The sequence below is a fragment of the Pantherophis guttatus genome, chromosome 5 (genome assembly GCF_059756535.1).
Source record: "Pantherophis guttatus breed Tessera chromosome 5, ASM5975653v1, whole genome shotgun sequence".
Lineage (NCBI taxonomy): Eukaryota > Metazoa > Chordata > Lepidosauria > Squamata > Colubridae > Pantherophis > Pantherophis guttatus.
In genome coordinates this window covers 45,105,601-45,126,653 of record NC_142067.1, presented here as the reverse complement: position 1 = coordinate 45,126,653, position 21,053 = coordinate 45,105,601, and the positions used below count along the sequence as shown (strand labels likewise).

The following is a 21,053-nucleotide window of genomic DNA, read 5'->3' as shown; positions in this document are numbered from 1 at the left end:
TAAGAGCTGCAGTGCCTTTTCTACTTACATGCTCTATCAACTTCAATCAACTTAGAGCTGTGTCCAGCTGTGACTCCAATAGGTAACTTAAATAGTGTTTAGTTAAGCCATGTTTGCTCAGAAAAAAAAGGGCAAAGTGTTTATTTAGGAGATAAAATATTCCAGCTTCTATTATATCTCTTCTCTCTGTTTCAGCATTGTCATAGGTTTTATGTTTACTACTTCCTTATGGAACAGGCTGTTTACCTACAGACAAGATATTTTAGCAACCACAATACTGATAGTTACTGAAACACAGCAGAAATTACCAGAAATACATAGTTACATTTCAAATAGCTAATGCTATTATTAGTGGACTTTACAATAGCTATTTGCCACGTGAAAAAGTGTTCTTATGGAGACTATTACAAAATGACAAGCAACATGCTATGTAATTTTTTTCTTATTCATAGAAAATATAAAATGATATTATGAATAAAAATACTGTCATTTAAAAGCACTGGAGAACTATTCCTTGTAAAGAAATTCGAAGAAATACAAATAGTTCTTTGTAAAGGAAACTACAGTTGAATAATGATGCAATAATGACCAACAGGATTAAAATATTTTATTAATGGCAGATACTCATTAATCTTATTGTTATTATAATACCATTTACAATAGCTCTGCAATATACATCTTTTACATACATAATGTATGAAATGACAGGAAAGTATGACTTGTATTCTGTACTTATCTAAAGCCACAAAAAAATCGAAAGGAAAAAAGTCATTTAATGCAAGTTAGACTGTAAGAAGTAAAACAGTAAAATAAACTATTATATTCAGAAAACCTTTGTTCAGGTCAGAGAAAAAAACAAAATGTTCTTCAATGTTCAGCTAAGTGATAACTGAAGAAGGCTGCTGGACTGTGGCATACACCAGGTACAAGAAAGGAGGAAGTGTCATGTTCTGCTCCCAGAAGTCTTCTACAACTGTCTGAACTATGATCTACCTTTCTACTGCAATGCAGCAGTTTAGTATTCTGCTCCCACCTTCTTATTCTTTAGGGATACATATTCTTCTTAATATCAGCAGGTGGGATGGTTACAGAACTTATATCCTGCACATCAGTGGAGGGTTGCCCCGGTTCGGACCGGTTCATAAGAACTGGTAGTAAAACCGGCGGGAACCACCACCATTAACCTGGACGTTATCATAGGTGATGCAAACCAGTAGTAAAGGTTCTAAAAAAACTAAGTGCAGACTTAGTAAATAGTAAATCATCACTAAATCATCATCATAGTCATCTATTGTGTCACCTTCCGACTTAACTTTGTAACATGTGACCAAACAACCTCTTTAAGAGTTTCAAAGGCACAGTTTATAATTTAAATATTAACATTATTAAAAATAAGAACAAGGACTTGAGTGGTGTGGTGGCTTAGAGGTAGAGCTCTCGCCTCACAATCTTGAGGCTGTGAGTTCAATCTAGGTAGTGGCACATATTTCTCTGTCTGGGCGCAAAGAGAAAATATCTGCTGTGAGCTCTGTATAGGCATCTGGACAGTAAACTCTTAGCTCCATTCAATCACCTTGACTCCACCCTGATGCAAGGGATTACAGGGTAGTTAAACAAAAAAACAAAACAAACAAACAAAAAAAAAAAACAAGGACAATTTGAGAATTATTTTAGCTTTAGGTGCTCACATCAATTTTGGAAAGATGTAATTTTGTCCCATAAAAAACTGATAAAACACAAACAACATCTTAAACCAAATGTACTACAAAAAAAGGTTTATGAATAGCTTTAAGAGGTGATGCCTATTCAAAGAATACAAAAAAAGGGAGGGAGGGAGGCAGGGATGGAAGGAGGGAGAAAGATTTCTGATGCTCACTGCTAGCTTCCCACAAAGTAATTATATGGGAAAGCCAACATATGTCCAAAAACTGCCTATAGGGCTTCTATAGGGGTACTAAGAAATCCAGGACATAAAATATCTCTGAAACAATGATCCAACAGAACACAGGTTGTCTACTTCCGATATAAAAATAACAAGAACTATTGTGCAGTGTGGCTTTATACCAGATAGAGTAGAATTTTACATTTTCAGTGATCTGCTGAAATGTATACATGTAAAAACCTCTGTTTATTGTACATTTATTTAGAGAAACTGCATGATAAAAAAGTATAGGTCTAAATTCTGAAACATTTTGAGCAAGTATGGAGTTGAATCTTGGTGTCTGAAATCAATTTATTTGTTTGTTTGTTTGCATTGCGTGACTTGCAGTTTGCATTAATCTCAACATCTCTGCACTACATGCAATTTTCCCTATTAACTCAGAATAAAACGCAACATAATATAACTAACAAAACCATTAAATTGTAACATGAGACTCCAGGAATGGTTGCCATTTTCTTCTACAGAAAACCATTTCCATTAATAGAGGAGCAAACATCTGCTTCCTTGGAGATTGAAAAGACAAACTTTTATACATATTCTAAATCTCAACAGAGAAGGAACCATTCAAATATATGGGATGATACTATACAATAGAAACAGATAGAAATAATGATTTTGTGGCCCTTGCAGATGATATGTCCTTAGTGGGGGGACATGAAAAAAGACCCCTCTTTTTCACTTTATAGTATTAGGAGGGCTGATATTAATTGAAGATGGTGATTTCATAGATATGCAAGCCCTAAATCATTCAAGACTTTGAAAGTAATTACCTGAACCTTGATTTACACCAACTGATAACCTAGTGGAACTCTCAAACCAGCACTGTTACAAGGACACAATAAGCACCTATGACTACTCAAACTGCTAAATTCCGGACTTGAACCTTTGAATATTTTTTCCGTTCATCTTACATGGATGCTTTACAATAATCCAATTGAGAGTGACAATGCATGAATAACTATGAATAAACCTTTCAATCCCAAACGTTACCGCATCTGGCAACTAGATATAGCTGTAAAAAGGACCTTCTTGTAAAAACTGCTGCCTACTCTGAAATCAGGGTATTTGATTTTGGATGACCCTCAAGATACTAATTAGATCAGCATAGTAAAACCAAAACCAAACCAGAATTGATGACGGAATCTTTCTGGAACTCAATTGCTTACAAATTGAAAGTCACTCCATCTTTTTGGGATTCAGCCTTAATTTAATCCAGATTTGAACTGCCTCCAGGCACTTGGAGAGCATTTTATCACATCAATGGCTGAGATTTATAGATTGAGATGTAAAGTTGCATCTCATTGTATTGATAATATCTGACTCTATGTTTATGGATGATTTCAGCCAATATCTTCAAGTCAGTGTTAAAAAGGAGTGCATTACATTCTGTAAAACACACAACTAAGAAGTCTAGAACTGCAACCCTACTCATATCTTGCCACCACCTAAACTAGTCCACTACCATGCAGCACAATGTGCTCCTCTTCTAATTGTGTTAGGGAGTTCAGAAGAATACATTGCCATATGGCATCAGAAGTCACTGAGGGATTAAACAGTATGAGGAAGGTCACTGTATCCTCATAGATAATCTACAAAAACAATTATATTTATAGATAATAAGCTATAGATAATCTATACAATTACTTAGGAATAACATATCTCAGCTAACTTGGAAAACTGTGCTTCAGTCAACTCTTTCACATTTGTCTAGTTGGGATCTACCTGAGAGGATCTGAGCAATTTTGTTTTCCAAATGCTTAGCAAATTCCATACAAAGGTCCATCAAATTATCTTCCTGCCCAATCTTCCTTACTCAGAACCTGACTCAGAAAAGATCTGCTGGATGGTATTCTGCAGATGAAGTAAGGATAAAGTGTTGTTGGTATTGTTGAGGCCCAAAATGAGCTCTTACCATGTCCAGTTGAATTTTTTCCTATTATCTCATTCTATGCACTGTTTGATTCACTTCAGGTATAATTTTGTCTAGGGTTTCATTACTTTCCTTTCCAGCACACAACCATGGCCTCAGTAGAGCTATGCCAACCACAGCAGAACTAAGCCCACTAAACAGTTCCTGCTTGGGTGGTCCAATCTATTGCCTTCTATTTATCGCAGGGCAAATGATTGATATTCCTGTCTTTCCTGCTTACTCATGCGAAGAAAAAAATTGCAATTCTGAAAAATGTTTGAAAATGTTCTAAGAATAAAAATGGAGACTTACAAAGAATGGAATCAGAAAATATTAACCACAATATCAACAATGTCAGTACTTTACACATGTAAAGATATTAATTAAAAACTCTTTAAACAAATTAGTAGTTTCAAACTTTAATGAAGCCATGATTTTTGTTTAAAGTTATTGTGTGTTGTCCCAAATTGTTGGCTTATTTATAGCAATAAATAAATAAATAAATGATCTCCAGCAAACATTCTACAGTAGCACATAACTAGTACAGTACTTAAATATTATATATAATGAATGTATGGATTACTCTGACATGCATGTATTTAGAAAAAAATAAAATAACAGCTGTATAAAGAGTTGTAGCTACCACAAGTCAAAACCACTGTTTAGAACTTGAATGACAGAAGAAAATGAAATGAAGTTGTACTCACTTAAGAGAAAGAGATGTTATCAAACTTTAATCTTTACAACCAAGCTCTAAGGTTTATAACAATATGCAGAATTCAAGGTATATTATTTAAAAACTGCAGGTACCAATCATAGACCTTTACAAATATAAAAAGAAATATATATGAGCCATGGTGGCACAGTGGTTAGAATGCAGTAATGCAGGTTAATTCTGTCCACAGCCAGGATTTCGATTCTCACGGGTTCAAAATTGATTTAGCTTCCTATCCTTTTGAGGTCAGTAAAATGAGGACCCAGATTTCTGGGAGCAATATGCTTAATTTATAACTGCTCAAAGAGTGCTGTAAAGCACCACGGAGTGGTATATAAATCTATGTGCTATTTCTATTGCTATATTTCTATCTGCACAAATCATGATGTACACTTAGTTATTCCAATTAACAGAGAAAAATGCAAAGAGACTGTGGATCCTAATCTAGATATTACTTACCCTGTGCACATATTGTGGATATCACTAATCCTATGCACATACTGTGGATATACCAGTACTTCAGTGTACATATTCTTTACAGAATGTAGTAGTCACACTGATAATGTTTGCCAAATAATAATGCACATCTAACACAATATCATTTGCATCATGCTACTGCATGTGTAGATGAACTAGAGAGCTTAAACTAAACCTTAAACATGTAATTATTGAATAAATATGCCATTATTTAAATATATTATCAATGCAATTTTACTAGAATGAATGACAAAATAATTGCTTTTTTCAGTAGACATACGCTTTGCCCAGTTTGTATTAATTTGACAAAATTCTGGACTTACTAAAATAGTTCAAAATTGTTTCACTATTATATCCAGATAACACAACTTTTTTTTATATATTAGCAAAGGGGGTATTGTTCAAAACCATTTTTTCTAAATGTATATATAGTAGCTTCATAAATTGTACTTGCAAATCAGGACTCTTTGATTTTACTGATTATTATCCATTCACTTGATTAGATATATCATATGTTTTTATGCAAAGGAAATGATTCTAGTTAGTGCATATAACTATTTCTCATTCTATTTTTACATCAAAACAATAATTCTACTGTTTTCTATTTAAATAGCTGCCCCCCCCAAAAAAAAATGGAAACAAAAGACTTACTTGCTACTTCCAATGATGCATTGTGACTCACAGCTTCACCAAGGTAATTCCTGGCTACACAGACATAAACTCCTTCATCAGGCCTACTTTTGCGGCCATGAACTATACGTAAGAAAAATAAAGATCCAGTCGGTAGCAACATCCGATGAGAACGAGGATCGTCTTTATCAGTTTCAACCCTTTCTCCTCCTTTGTACCATTCAATCGTTGGAACTGGTCTGCCTTCAGCCTTGCAGTTCAGTGTTGCTGGTTCCCCTTTAGAAACAATTAAATCCGAAGGATGTTCCATAATTCGAGGTGGGAAATCATCTTGACGAAGACGTGAACCTAAAAATTCAAATTACATTTTTAATTTCTACTAGTATTAAAATGTTTTATCTTAGATTAAAAAAAAATAAACCACAAAGATGTACTGTATAATTATCTTTAGTGACCGTAAATAGTTAATAAGGATACCTAACAGGAATTGGCAACTTTTTAATACACAGGGACTCAACTGAATATTCAGAATCTGAGGGACATAGCAGGTCATAAGATGGTTCACAGCTAACACATTCTCCGCAACCACACTGCATTGGAGGGTTTGAGGCCTCAATAAAATATCAATAAAGTTCAGTGTCAATACCTTCAATATGTTAAGGGTGATGTATTGTCAACCCTATGGTCAGTTGTAATGTGGGTCATGTTGATCTAGTCTTAGTTCTATTGTAAAATATTTTATGTAGATGGCAAAATAAATTTACTTAAATGATCCTTATCAATTTGTGAATTCATACATTTCTATTTTCTCAAATAGAGAGCATGAAACAAAATATTTCTATATAGACTTAATAAACTTAAGGATTTTTTTTCCTTTCCTGTTTATTATTTCCCTTTATGTTTAGTTTATTTTAATCATTGCAATGTGTATAGTTTCTTACTATATTCTCTCTCTTTTGATGGTTTGTTATACTTTACTAATACAATTTAGGGGAGAAATGTTACTATCTTAATCATACTGTGTGTGTCAAGCAGTTTTAAGAGAAAGCTTGTCAATTTGGGAGTCTGGTTTCAATCTGTATAGATTAAAAACAATTCAATTAAATACAAGATGTAAGTTTAATTTCAGACAAGCAATAAATTATAACGGTAGGCAATGAGATGCTCTACACACAGATTAAAATAACCTTGTCATCAATATGAATGTGATGGTGTTCACACATTACACTAACAGATGATCTTTTCAAGAAACATTTTTGGTGTATTTTAATACCACACTAACACACGAATTGTGCTTTGCAAGGCAAAATAGATTATAAATATACTAAATCAAACCACAACTGTATTATGACTTAGCATAATTCATGAACTAAGATGGCAGAGAAAACAGAACATCATGAAAAGTGAAGCCTAAAATGTCCAGATGATATCAGATGCCTATCCTGGTCTCTAGCATTGTATTACTTCTAAAATTGTAGATATATTTTGCAGACAAAACCCTAAGAGGTTTTAATATGAATGTCGCTAATTACATATTTTTAAAAATCAGCTTAATTTTATCCATAGTTGTATCAGCTTTTCTGGAAGTCAATTGAAACAAGATCTTAACAGTTCACCTATTCATAAGTTAATGAAGACTGTAGTTAGGGATCAGTTTCTTTATTCATCTGATTAACCTTATCATATATGACTATGCAAATCAAAGGAAAAAAGAAAGAGGAAAGGTTACTTTGCTGACCTATAAAGCTACATGCTTCTTAGTAGCAAGCAGACAAATATTTTGGTAATGCTTACTAGCAAATATTCAAGCCTTTTAATGTGCCATATTACAACTATCTTCCAAAGCTGCTGCTATTATAAGGAAGCTGCATTGAGGCTGAATAGCTACTCTGATTTGGAAACAGAACCCTGAAGCTAATTGAAATTATTTAAGTTAATGTTGCTCACCATGGACAAACAAAATGATGATACCCAATTTCTCTAAGACACTACAGCAGTTAAGTCCTCAAAATCTCCACTAACTCACTATCCTGATTCCCAACGCCAATACAGCACTAGAATCTACACACAAGTCCCTGAATTTACTGTTGCAGTGTATTTGTGTTTGTGTGTGTGTGTATTACTACCATAATTGACTAATTATGCTACACCTGAGTTTAACTATTGTGCTGCAGTAAAATTTGATAATTTGGTCTTTTGTCAACAAAAATATTAATGACTGGTCCACTCAATTAACATTGGATTTATGGTGGAGGAAGACTTTCATCGAGAGCAGAGGTATCAAACTCAAGGCCCGCACGGATCCAGCCTGTGAGGTGCTTAGATCTGGTCTGTGGGGCCGCCTTGTAAATAGCGAAGAACCGGCCTGCGGTGCCTCTGCCAGAGAAAATGGAGCTCCGTTTTTGCTGGCAGAGGGCTGCAGGAGGATCCCTCCAGTCCCGCCTTGGCCACCACAGGTGACCCTGACCTGGCCATGTCCACCCAGCCCCCCGAGGTCAAACACAACTCTGATGCAGCCCTCAATGAAATTGAGTTTGACATCCCTAATCTAGAGCTTTGCTTTTTTTCTTCATTTTGTTGTGTAATTTCTCATTTTCTAGAAAAAAGTTGCAGTTGTTAAACGAGTTGTGCCTTATTTTACACCCTTTTTGCCAGGGTTGTTAAGTGAATCATGCAGTCATTAAGCAAATCTGGTTTCCCCCATTGATTCTGCTTGTTGAAAGCTGGCTGGGAAGGTTACAAATGGTGACACATGACCCTGGGACAATGCAGCTATGATAAATATGTATTAGCTGCCAAGCATCCAAATTCTGATCACATGACCATGGGAATATTGCAAGAGTCATAAGTGTGAAAAAGGTCATAAGTTACTTTTTTTAGTGCATTTTAACTTCAGATAGTCATTAAATGAAAGGTTGTAAGTTGAGTATAACAAAATAATTTCAATGTTGTATTTTGTATAGTCGCACAGTTGTATACATGTCAACCTGAAAAGAAGATTTGAGACTTAATCCTGAATAGATATATGCAGGTCTATGTTGACAGAAATACTGCAAGTTTGTAAGTACTATAAATACTCAGTAAGCAACTGAAGTGATGAATATAACATAAAAGAAACAAAGTCTGGTATGAATTAAAGGATTTTTCCATGGAGGAAAAGGATAAAAGTACAATTTATTAATTCCTTTCCAGAAGCTTCTTCAAAAACCTGTCATGTAGACACTGTTGAATTTTTCTGCTTGACTTCTATTCAAACATGCAATGAAGGTGGGGTTTTGCGCGTGGTTTTCTACTGCATAATAGATACACCCATATAGTGGTTTACAGAGCTCTGGGTTATTTGAGTTATTAGCTCCTGTGACAGAAAGCAGAAAAGCAAAATTTTAGGAGCAATTTTGCAGACACATTTATACTTTTAGAAAACAAAATATTTCAAACAGCCTTTTAAAGGATTAGTAACAAATCCCTAAAGGAATGTGGCCAACCTCAGTCATAGTGAAACTTTAAAGTTAACATTCCCAACATTCAAGCAGCATTAGAAAACTCCAGGTTAATGAGGCACTAAAGAATAAAAGGTGTGACCCTTTTGCAGGTAAATCAACATGATTATTCCCTAATGGAGTCTGTAATCTAAATGAACAGTCTAACAAAAATACTTTTAAACTTTCATTGTCACTGAGGAACTTGGAATGTAAACTGCACAAGCAGAGATGACCTTTCATGTACCTGTTACTTCTCCACTACTTCATAACTTGGCAGTCATGTCAACTAGTTAAAATGTTTAACTAGTAGAACATTGTGCTGCTGGTTGTCTTCCCTGAAGTAGTCGTCAAGTAATAACCACAATTGGGACTGGAACTTTGTTAGTAAGCAATGTATCCATTAAATGACTCACACACAATTCTACAGCCATTTTTGCTGTGCTTGTTCAACATGATTCTCAAGAAACTCCCCCCTGGGAAGATCACTACATTTATGAATATATAAATTTATTTTGTTTTCGGTTAAAATGAATAATTTGTGGGTCAAAAAACAAACCTGTGATGCAGTTACTAGACTGAAGATGGCAACTAAGAAAGACAGTGCAACACAAGACAGACCTGATACAAGGCCTTTCAAATCAGGAGCAGACATGTAGAAAATTCAAGTACTTCCAAGTGAAATATTGCTGTATTGCAATAGCTTAAAGAATATGTCGGGAAAAGTGCTACCTTCTCATAAACAGTACTTTATTTAACCAAAGACATGGTTTAAAGCAGGATTGCTAATAAAATTAGGGCTATACAAGTAAATCCTCAATTTCCAACTGAGGTTACAACAGTATTGAAAAAGTAAGTTTACAACCAGTCCTTGAATATGCAGTCATTGCTGCATCCCCACAGTCACATGATCATGATTGCAAACCAGCACATATTTATAGATTACACCAGGGGTGTCAAACTTGCAAGCCGCAGGCCGGATGTGCCATGTACTGGCACCACCCCTGCCCAGTTTAGTGAAGGGGGAAAAAGTCCCGATACATCATGTGATGTCACCGTGACGACGTGAGTTTGACACTCCTGGGTTACACCATTGTGATTGGCAATAAGCAAAGTCAATGAAGAAGCCAGCAAGAAGTCAAAGTTACATTATATCACATTTGACAGCCATGTGACAACCAGTCACTTAATGACTATAGCTGAAACTGACTGTAAATTGGATATAGTCACATGATGTTTTAATTCATGATGTCATTTGGCAAGGAATTTGTCGGTTGATAAGCGAGGACTACCTGTTATATTCTTAATATTATATTATTATTTTTTCCTATAACAATCTTGCTCCAATTTCTCTTATCTTTTCTAAAGATTAATCTGTTAGATGTTTCATCATACACTGGTTAACAGCTCATATTGTCAGTTTTCAGGACAAGTCAGAAGTTGTATACCTCCCTTAAGTCCCAGACATGTGGGGGGAAAAAAAGGTACTGAACAATACTAAAAAAAGTGTTAAGAGGAGAAAAGCAGTTGGGATCTATCAAGATTTTCATTTTGCCCATATTAAACCTAATATGGTATGCAAACATTCATGCTTAGGTGTAAATATACAGCTATTTATTTATTTTTATTCATCCAATCAATCAAATATAAAAATAACAATCCTCATAAACAGCAAACAGATGGCAATTCCAATCAACACATAAACTACCATTCACTCAGCAGGGGCTCTGATCATCCCAGCCCATAGCCTGGGAAAAGAGCCAGATATGAGGCCCAAAAGGCCCTTGAAACTAATGTGAGGGAAATATCACCAGTGAGGATTCACAATCCAAAATAGAAAAAGAGGAATTGCTCAGAAGAATAAAAGGGCAATAGCTGTGGCAGGAGTACCTGATGCTTCAAGACCATGAAGATACATTGCATAAAAGAGGCAAGACCATTTCAGTTGACTATCTTGCCAGAAACCCGGACTGAAAGGCAGTATTTAAATCAGTGTGACAGAAAAAGAATTTCTCCTGATACCAGGGAGGGAGGGAGGGAGGGAGGGAGGGAGGGAAGGCAGGCAGGCAGGCAGGCAGGCAGGCAGGCAGGCAGGCAGGCATATCTGCTGAATTCTATGGGATGTACTTCCATAAAATTATAAAACCCTCTTTCTTGGTTATTGATGGTTATAGGGATATATGTGGGAAACTGTTGATGTCATGAGTAGGAACAGAAAGCTATGTCAGCAAGTGTAAAACCTGTGCTATGATTAGAGATTATCTTCAGGCTGGATAGATAATTGAACTTGTTTTAAAATCTTGAATATGTTTTCCTAATAAAATTTGTTTAATCCAATATCTATTTTGAATTTTTCTATTTATTCCATTATCTAATACTGTAACAATAGTAGCAGCATAGCTCATCTGTTATGATGTTACGCACACAAAAAAGTACCAAATTCTCACAAATGGAGGACCTTGATTAACATTTTCAGGTATGATGGGACATACGCTACACTGTATGCATACCACAAAATGATTTAAATATGTAAATGCATTTTGTGGGAGTGGGGAGAAGCATTGAAACCATTTGTAGACAAGATCATTCTCTTATATTTGAATTTCTGATATTTATTTTATTTATTTATATCCCACCTTTATTATTTTCACCAGTAACTGAAGACACCCACCTTCCTCCTCCTATTTTCCCCAAAACAGCAACCCTGTGAGATGAGTTGGGCTGAGATTCTGTCATGCAAGGTCACCCAGCTGGCTTTCATAACTAAGTATGTACCTTTCATATATACATATGAACAGTTTGTTTAGTGACTGTTCAAACATATAAAGTGATTTATGACCATTTTCCACACTTATGACCCTTGAAGCATCCTCATGATCACGTGATTTACATTCGGATGCTTGAAAACTGGTTCATATTTATGACAGTAGCAGTGTCCCGGGGTCATGTGATTCCCTTTTGCAACGTTCTAACAAGCAAAGTCAATGGGGAAGCCAGATTCACTTAACAACCTTGTTACTAACTTAACAACTGAACTGGTTCACTTAACAAATATGACAAGAAAAGTCATAAAATGGGGCAAAACTTACTTAACAAATGTCTCACTTAGCAACATAAATTTTGGTTCAATTATGGTCATAAGTTGAGGACTACCTGTATTATACCTATGAAATTATAGGTACACAGGTACAATTGCTTTAATATGATTGTTATAACAATCGATGATTTGTAGTTATAGTCTGTTTCTAATATTTGCTTGATATTTGTTTCTGATATATGTTCTTACTCAAGAAACAAAATATGTTTTCCCTTTTACTCTATCCTGCTTTAGTTCACCAGAATTTATTTTAGCACCTAGCACATAATAAAATGAACAGAATTTAGTGACAACCCATATAAATAAAAATATGAACCTTTAGTGGTATATAATCTCAAGAGTAGGAATTCTAACAATAACTATCATTCAGATGTTCTCAGTTAATTCTGAACTGTACTGAAGACAAAGTAATGCAGAAATACTGCTCTGTTTAAATAAGTATTCATAAAACTAAGCAAGATCTGACCTCAATGCATACCGCCACTGAAAGAATTTACATTCTCACATCACAGTTTTCTAGAAGAACAGAATAGTTAAAGGGTATTAACTGTAAAACGAGCTACCACCATTTCATTTTCTGTCCAGATTTCCTCAGGGTTTTCTTACTGCCAATTCAACATTGTCAACATATCACATTATACAGAAAATCTGCAGAGCACATTTAATTATCTGAATTTTTCCCCTTTTTGCACGCGCAGTTACCATCTGTGTAAAATATTGTGAACAGAGGAGCAACAACAATTGGGGGATAGCTGGGGGAAGCATTTTGCTAAAAAATGAACAGAGGTCATGGGAGTGGTTGCACTGCATAGACAGATGGTATCAAGATACCACTTTATTAGTCAAATTTGGCAGGGGAGGGATTATGGCTACTTTATAGAACACACCAAAACTTAGTATGTAACTTAAATAGAACATATTTAAAATATTGTGTTGCCATTTGATAGATGGCATCTCTTACCAACATTTGGAAATCTAGCCTTGTTCATTTCACTTTGTTTATAATTTCCTCTATAGATGCTATTAGGAAATAAGCTCTTAAAATATAAAGAAGAAATTAGACTCTGAAAAAACAGCTGAGCTCAATAGATGATAAGACTAAATCTCATGTTTATTACAAATCTGTGGTGCATAACTGTTCTGGAGTTTCTTGGATGATTTTTTAAAAAAACTACCTTTAAATTTTTAACAGAGATGACATAAAATTATGGAATTCCAAACAATTAGCCTTAACAGATGTATCACCAGACTCTAGGGTGGTAATAGTTTACTGATTTAATTAATCCACACAAACAAAGTAATTTACATAGCATGTATTTTAGTTTATGTACTATATATGAGCCAAACCAGTTGAGATTGTTAAACTATGTTTTCTAAAGTATATGAACCAAACAACAAAAGATGCTAGAAGAATATAATATATAAAAAATGAGAAACTGAATAAAATTTGACTGATTTTCTATTAAATTAAGAATAAATTTGGTTCATTAATCAGTATGTTATGCAAAAAGTTTAAAAATTAGATATACTTTCTTAAAAAAACTGATTTCTCTATTTTGAAATTTTTAATATTCCATAGAAATGGTCCATAAATTAAACAATATTGTGATGAAATCTAAGTTTAATAATTCTGATGAGTCAATTTAACCAAATGAGAAAAAATACTTATAAAACCTTGAACTCTTGAACATGAAATGCTTTCCGTTATTAACAGCATTAATATAAGGCTACTACATTAAAATGTAGTCTAAACTAAAATTTGAAATACTGTATAAGCTTTAAATTTTATTGAATTAGTATTTTTGCTCATAAAAATAATTTCAGTAACATTAGTTTTTGCATTATTGATTTATAATATTACCTATTTTAAACTGTACCTCAAACTAGGGCCAACTTGATAATTAACCCACAGTTACCAATATTCTTACAAAGCATGGCCTGGAGACCCAATACTTTTAGAAAGAACAAGGCTGTGAATGACTGAGAGCAATACTTGTATAATAAGAAATGGCTCCTTTCCTTTCAAGCAGAAAAACAGCAATATTACATATATTTTCCTTATCCTTATGTCTTCTTCATCATCATCATCTACTGCTGTTTTGAGTTAATCTATAAATCAAAGTGCTTCATATGATACATTGTTCCTAATTAAAAGCAGCATTTTGTCTTTGAAACAACACTGTGAACCTTATTTGAAGAACATTTTTTTCCACTGGCAGGCCACAACCCACAAAACTAGAAGAAAATCCACTGCAAGCTTTTGGGAAAGGATGAAGCATTACTACTGGCTAACTAGTACATTATGTCTGCAAATGAAGCCAGATGTTTGTTCTAACATTTTATTTTATTTTATTTGCTGTACAGACTGTTATGGGAAGTAAAGAAGTATTTAAAATGAGTCTTTGTTCATTATATCAAATGTAAAGAATTTGGGAGGGGGGGCAGGGGGAAAAGAAAGACACAGCATCATTATCTGTCACAGACTAAAGACAGGACCTGTCTCTCGTGTTTTTTAAATCTTTCCAAAAGCAGATTGATTATGTGCCATCAAGTTGGTGTCGACTCTTAGCAACCACATAGATAAACCTTTAAAAGCAAACACACAAAACCAGACTCCCCTATTTATTCAAATTCTTAACACTCCAGAATCTGTAAAAGCTGTTTATTCAAATACTAATATTCAGGGATGTATTTTTATGCATAACACTGGCACTGGTCAACTGATTTTGAATGGTTTGTGGCTCAGCTATTTTTATCTGTACATAGAGCAAAATAGGCAATTAGACATGTCCGATATGATTCAAAATAGATTAGTGGGCCAGAAGTTGCTTTGATCCCTGGACAACATCTGACACTGTTGAGGAAAATGAAAATAGTAGGGAAGATGGGAGATGGGGTGGGTCAACTAGTAGGGTGGATAGGTAGTAAGGCAGTGGACTGGTCAGGGAAGATAGAATATGCCATATTGAGTCATCATTGGCATATAAGGAGATAATAGTAAGGAATGGAACAAAAAATACAGACACCGAGGTGGATGGGATATACCATTTTGAAATTGGTGGCATCACTGGCTGAAAGGAAGCATGGAAAATGATGAAGAGATTGAGAAATGGTGGGGCAATAAATGTGCCATGTTGAAAAGGAAAGGAGAGGGGCAAATTGGTTCAACTTTTCTCTAACTGCCTCATAAAATAATTCCAGACTTCCTCAGAATTGTTCCACGTTTCTGCTTTGTTTGATCTGAAACACTTTGGTAGAACTGCAAGAATCTGATGATTGATTGTTCGCTTCAATTTAAAACAACATGTATTTTTATTAGCAATTCAGTTGTTTGTTATAGATACCATGAATTAGCTTTGAAAAAATAAACAAACAAAAATAAACGATAGATTATAGGTTTTTCATACACTAATAGATTTTATCACCTTGTATGAGTAGATGGATATGGAACTTGATATATTTCAAGATATGAATATGATTGTTATAAGAAAAAAAGAACAATCAATGAAGCCTGATGCTTAGAGAATTACAGACCAGTTAGGTATATATTTTAAATCAAACTCTTGTTTCTATAGTTAATAAAATATGTAAATATTCTTGGATGAGGCTATTCTCTTAACTTGCAGAACAAACCTTATTTCTAGTTAATAAAATAGATAGGAACAATCTTCCTATGAGGCAGGATCTTTTTGACTATTCCAGTAAATTTCTTATTATTTAGTACTTAATAACTGTTGTCCTATTTCAGCAATAAGGGGAAGATATCCTACTTATAATTATTCCACATTTTAGAATTTCAAAGCAATGGCTGAGACAAAGAGATAAAAAAAATCTGGTATACGGATACTTAATTAAAAGGCATCCAATATTTAGCTGTGCTTCCTGTGCAAAAAAGGTTATTTGTAACATATGGTTGTCTAGCCAAACTGTTCCACAATATACCAAAATCCAATTAATTATATAAACTATGCTGTAAATTGTACATTTGCATGTTAGATTAACATAATATGCTAGCTTTCAGTTAATTATCAGAAAAGACCAAATGGTCATGGAAATGAACAACTTGGGCACTTAATTTGCTTTATTCAATAAATTAAAGACAAAAAATTGTTACATATGAATTGTGATTCTAAAATATTATAACATTTAATATTTCCATGAATAATAGCAGTACTCAGTCCTGAATCTCCTATATATAGTTTACATTAATTGTAATTTAGCCAAACATGTTCATAAATTTTAAAGAGCTTTCTCTAAATAGTTGTCATTTATTTACGATAAGAGCAATGGCGCCATAGATACTATTTCATGTCAGCTCGTCTAATTTTAAGAATAAACCACCTTTGTGTGCAAGAAAATAAGAATTCAGAGTTAAAGACACATAATTTCTAATATTTACATGCACACAAGTCGCTCCTTAATGCATTCATGAAATGATAACTTCCTCTGATTCAGCTTTCCACTTATATATCTTTGCCAATTCTCATTCCTGTAGTTGTGCATAAGGTTTTATATTAACTCTTCTTCCTAGATAGCTATTGCTATTTTTATTGCTAGATTGCTATTTCCTAAAGCCCAGATCTCTCTTTTAAATTGTGTAAGAAACTATTTTATTAACATTCCGAGATACTAAGATTTCGTTTAGAAAGAATAAGCTAAAAATCAGTGAGTGTTTTTTTTTTCACTGTGGGTGACCTTGAGCCAAGATTTCCCCAGTCCTTGTCAGATGTCAATTGCTATACAAACTTCCTTATGAATAGAAATGGCCAGCCATCAAGCCAAAGTGTGTGTGTGTGTGTGTGTGTGTGTGTTAGAGAGAGAGAGAATATGTATGTATGTATGTAATTTTAAAACATAATTAAAACAAAATGCTTTCACTGATCAGTATTGAGGTTAATGTCTTGTTGTTGCTAATGTGTAAGCTACTTTAATCAAAAAAGCTCACAGCTTCCCATATAAATCCATGAGAGGCTATGGTTTTATTCCTAATGCTAGCAAGAGCCCTACTAATTGCACCAGCAAGCATGGTATTATTACAAAAAAGACCCATTCTTCAGAGTAGCTGAACCTTGGAATGGACAAGAAATGAGGAACAATGTATCAAGGCAGTCAAATACAACTTGACATGGGGGTTGGGAAATAAAAGAATAGATGACTTCAAAAGAGTGTTTCATTATAAAAAGGCAACACTTTGGGCAAAACATTGTAATTTTTAAATCATGCGAGTAAAAATAGAAATTTGTTATATTGTATTTCGTGTTGACTGAATGGATATAATTTGATTAAAAACTACATTACAGCATTTACTATTCCATTTACCTATTAAAACTCAAAGATCTATGTTATTAGTTACTAAACTCTGTGCCACAACTGCAAAGGTTAAACACAAAATATCTACATTTTTCCAATGGCATTTAAATACATAAAATTACAATCAGATCTTTCTAATGTTAAGATTGTATTTTTAACAGATAAACAGAATGCTTTAAAATGCTTTCAATTTTAAGCATTAAATAAGCCAGTAATCAGCATTCAAATGTTTGAAATATGCAAACATTATTTTTATTCAACTGGTAAAAATGCCTGCTGTTGTTGTTACAGAGTATGGTTACATCATATTTTAATATAATTTATCAGTACCAGATTGTGCAAGTACAACTGGTAAAATAAAGTTACTTTAGCATTTTGATTGTCAACTTTGCTTAGAACAATCTATTTCAGAAGGCCTATCATTAAATTGAATCCTACTCAGTAATTTTTTCCAAGCATTTTAAACTTTGCATCTTATTAAATGCTAATCATTTTTAATCTTACTACTGTGCCATTTTAACAATATCATATCTATGTTGTGATGTAGTACAGAATATGATTTTAAAAGCATCTAAACTATCTTTAACCCCCAATACATAATTGTAACAAATTGTTACCATGTTTTCAAATATAAAACAATTAATGAAAAGCAAAGAATACATGCAAAATTATTCTTCCGTTTACAATGCTAAGTAAGAAGTTGTTTATCTGAACTACAATGCTTCCTTTTTTAAACTAGCTAGCATATTTTCTGTCATTTCAAATTTGAATACTGTGAGAACTTTCCAGTTTAAAATTGTAGAAATGCTACAAAAATAGTGACATTTATATAGTGCAATATAACAAATTATTCTCTGATATATATATGGTACAATTTCTTCCAATAAACCAATAATCATACAACAAATCAATAAAAGTAAGCAAAATGCAGCAATAAAGTACAGTAAAAAATGTAAAAAAATTCAAAAGTAGCCTATGTACTTGTTTATGCCTACGTGAATGGACATACTGTAAATTGGTTTTCTGAAACAAGACAGCATTAAATGGAATGCTGTATTTAATTCAGAAATTGAACAATTGAAGTGTCATTAAATGTGAGGTATGATTCCATTACTGTGGGCGGGACATACAGATGAAACCAGTTATGTTTAAAACATTTTAACAGGTGTTAAACATTTGGCAAAAATGTTTTTAAGATACTTAAATCTTCAAAAAGGTATTGATATAAATCAAATTGCCATTGATAACTTTTTATCTACAGTTGTTCTTCAACTTACAACTACAATTGGGATCACAATTTCCATTTTAAACAAGGAAGTTGTTAAGTCAGTTATATCTGATTTTGCAACCTTTTTGCCATGGTTTTTAAGTGAATCACTGCAGATATTAAGTGAACCATGTGTTTGTTAAACAAATCTGGCTTCTCCCATTGCTTATTGGAAGCCTGCTAGAAAGGTTGGAAATGGTGATCAAGTGATCCTGGAAGACACTACTACCTGTGTATACTATCTAACAAGTTATAATATACTCAGATACTTGGCAACCAATATGATTAGTCAATGATACTGGTTACCAAGTACCTGAGTTTTGAGCATGTGATCATAGGGATGTTGCAACAATGTAAGTTCGAGAAGCAGTCGTAAGTCATTTTTAATGCTATTGTAACTTCAAATAGTTGCTAAATGAATGGTTTTAAGTCAAGGATTACCTGTACTTCTAAACATACTAATTGATCATTAAGATATGGTAATTTACAACTGAATAAACACTTCAAAAACGCCAGTACTGAGACTTACTGGTTGGTGTCGTGGTGGGACGGTTATGGGATAGCGGAGCTCCGTGGAGCTTTACGGAACCCAGCAGTTACCTGCCTGCCAGGAAACCCTACAGGGTCAAAACCACTCTGAAGATGAAGAAAGAAGGTATGCTTTGTAGATTGTGAGGAAACAGCAATTTTCTCGTTTGATCCAAAGAAACCCTCCAGATCGGCAGCAAAGACGACGGCCATTTTGGCAAGTCTGAAGATGTGACAACCAGGATAAGAAGATAATGAGTTGGAGCAGTTTGTGGACAGAGGACTGAAACTGGGTGAGACACTTTCAACTTCTATACTAGAGTTTTAAAACTCAAATAAAAGCATTCTTAAAAAAAGACTCTCCGAAACTAAGAAAGCGGCGATTTAATACCTGGAGAAAAATTATACCCAGAAGTGAAACAAATTTTTGATTCTGAAGCTTTAAAATATAGAAAGCCTGGACTGGAACTGGTAGTTGTATGAAAAATAACTTAAATTGTGGATAGTATCTTGATTACTGGAAGAAATTGTATAAAGAAAAAAATCTTTTTTTCCCCTAGAATTTTCTTTCTGACAGTCAGCTGTTTAATGTTGGACTTTGATTGGGGGTGCCACCTACCAGCAAAAGAATATATTATACTAGAACACAGTGGGAAATGACTTTGACAGTGAGTGATAATATAAGGAAAATAAAGAGAACAAAGGAAATAATGAAATGCAACAACACCTGGAAGTCCTTTTTATTTTGGTTCTATACCTACTGGTGTTTTGGTGGCTTGGAAGTGCTGAGTGAGCCTTTTGAAGACCTCTAAAGCAAGGTGGATTATAATTAACAATAAGCATCTTTGAAATTGAATATTTGATTTTGTGGATTAAAGACATTTGGAGAAATTTGGTGGACCAATTTGGATTATTAAGATTATTTGAGGTGAAAAGGAAAAAAAGAAAGAAGAAAAATTAAACAAGACTTAAAAATTTGGGAAATTTAGAGGGTGTAAATTGGAAAATTCTAAGGACTATAAATTAAGGGAATTTCAAGGAACAGTTCCAGGACTATGTAAATTCTATTAACATTGGTGTTTTTGGTGTCTCCAAGCAATTGGGATATTGGAATCTTGGTGTAATATTGAATTACTATTAACTCATTAAATGAGTATAAGATGTTTCAACAGGGGAAAACAAATATGGTTTATAAAGAAATATTACTGATGTTTCAATTTATTCATAAGATATGACAAGGAATCATAGGGAGATGATGGAATTGATGCAGGATAAAGACGTGAGACTAGAAAACCTACAGCAGATAATAAATGATGAACAAAAAATTCAGAAAATAGAGGACAAACCAGAAGGAGCTGAGGAAAGAATAGAGGAGATAAAGCTAAAAATGATACAAGTGGAGAAAGATATGGAAGAGATAGCACTAATACTTAAAATGGAACAGACAGATTACACTCTAAGAGTTCAAAATATAGAAGAGAATAAAGAGAAACTTCTCTTTAAAATGATGAAAGAACTACGGATGGGTACTTAAGAGATCCAGATCAACAAAGATAGATGTTGTGGTAGATGAAATACTAAGATTAAATAAATGTGATGTAGGGGGCTACAAGATCCCAAGGGAGAAGCATGAAAGATTTACCAAAAACCAATAAGAGTTGAAATTCTAAAAAGGGCAAGAGATGATGGATAGATATAG

General features: G+C 33.8%; 1 protein-coding gene across 12 annotated transcripts in view; it reads right to left on the bottom strand.

Moving 5' to 3' along the window:
* ROBO1 (roundabout guidance receptor 1) overlaps positions 1-21,053 on the bottom strand; it is a 532,491-nt gene that overhangs the window by 192,437 nt on the left and 319,001 nt on the right. For all 12 annotated transcript variants that reach the window (XM_087895014.1, XM_087895012.1, XM_087895011.1 and 9 more), the window contains one exon: positions 5,695-6,021. In XM_087895014.1, the coding sequence (XP_087751140.1) occupies positions 5,695-6,021 (327 nt within the window). The remainder of the gene's footprint in view (positions 1-5,694; positions 6,022-21,053) is intronic.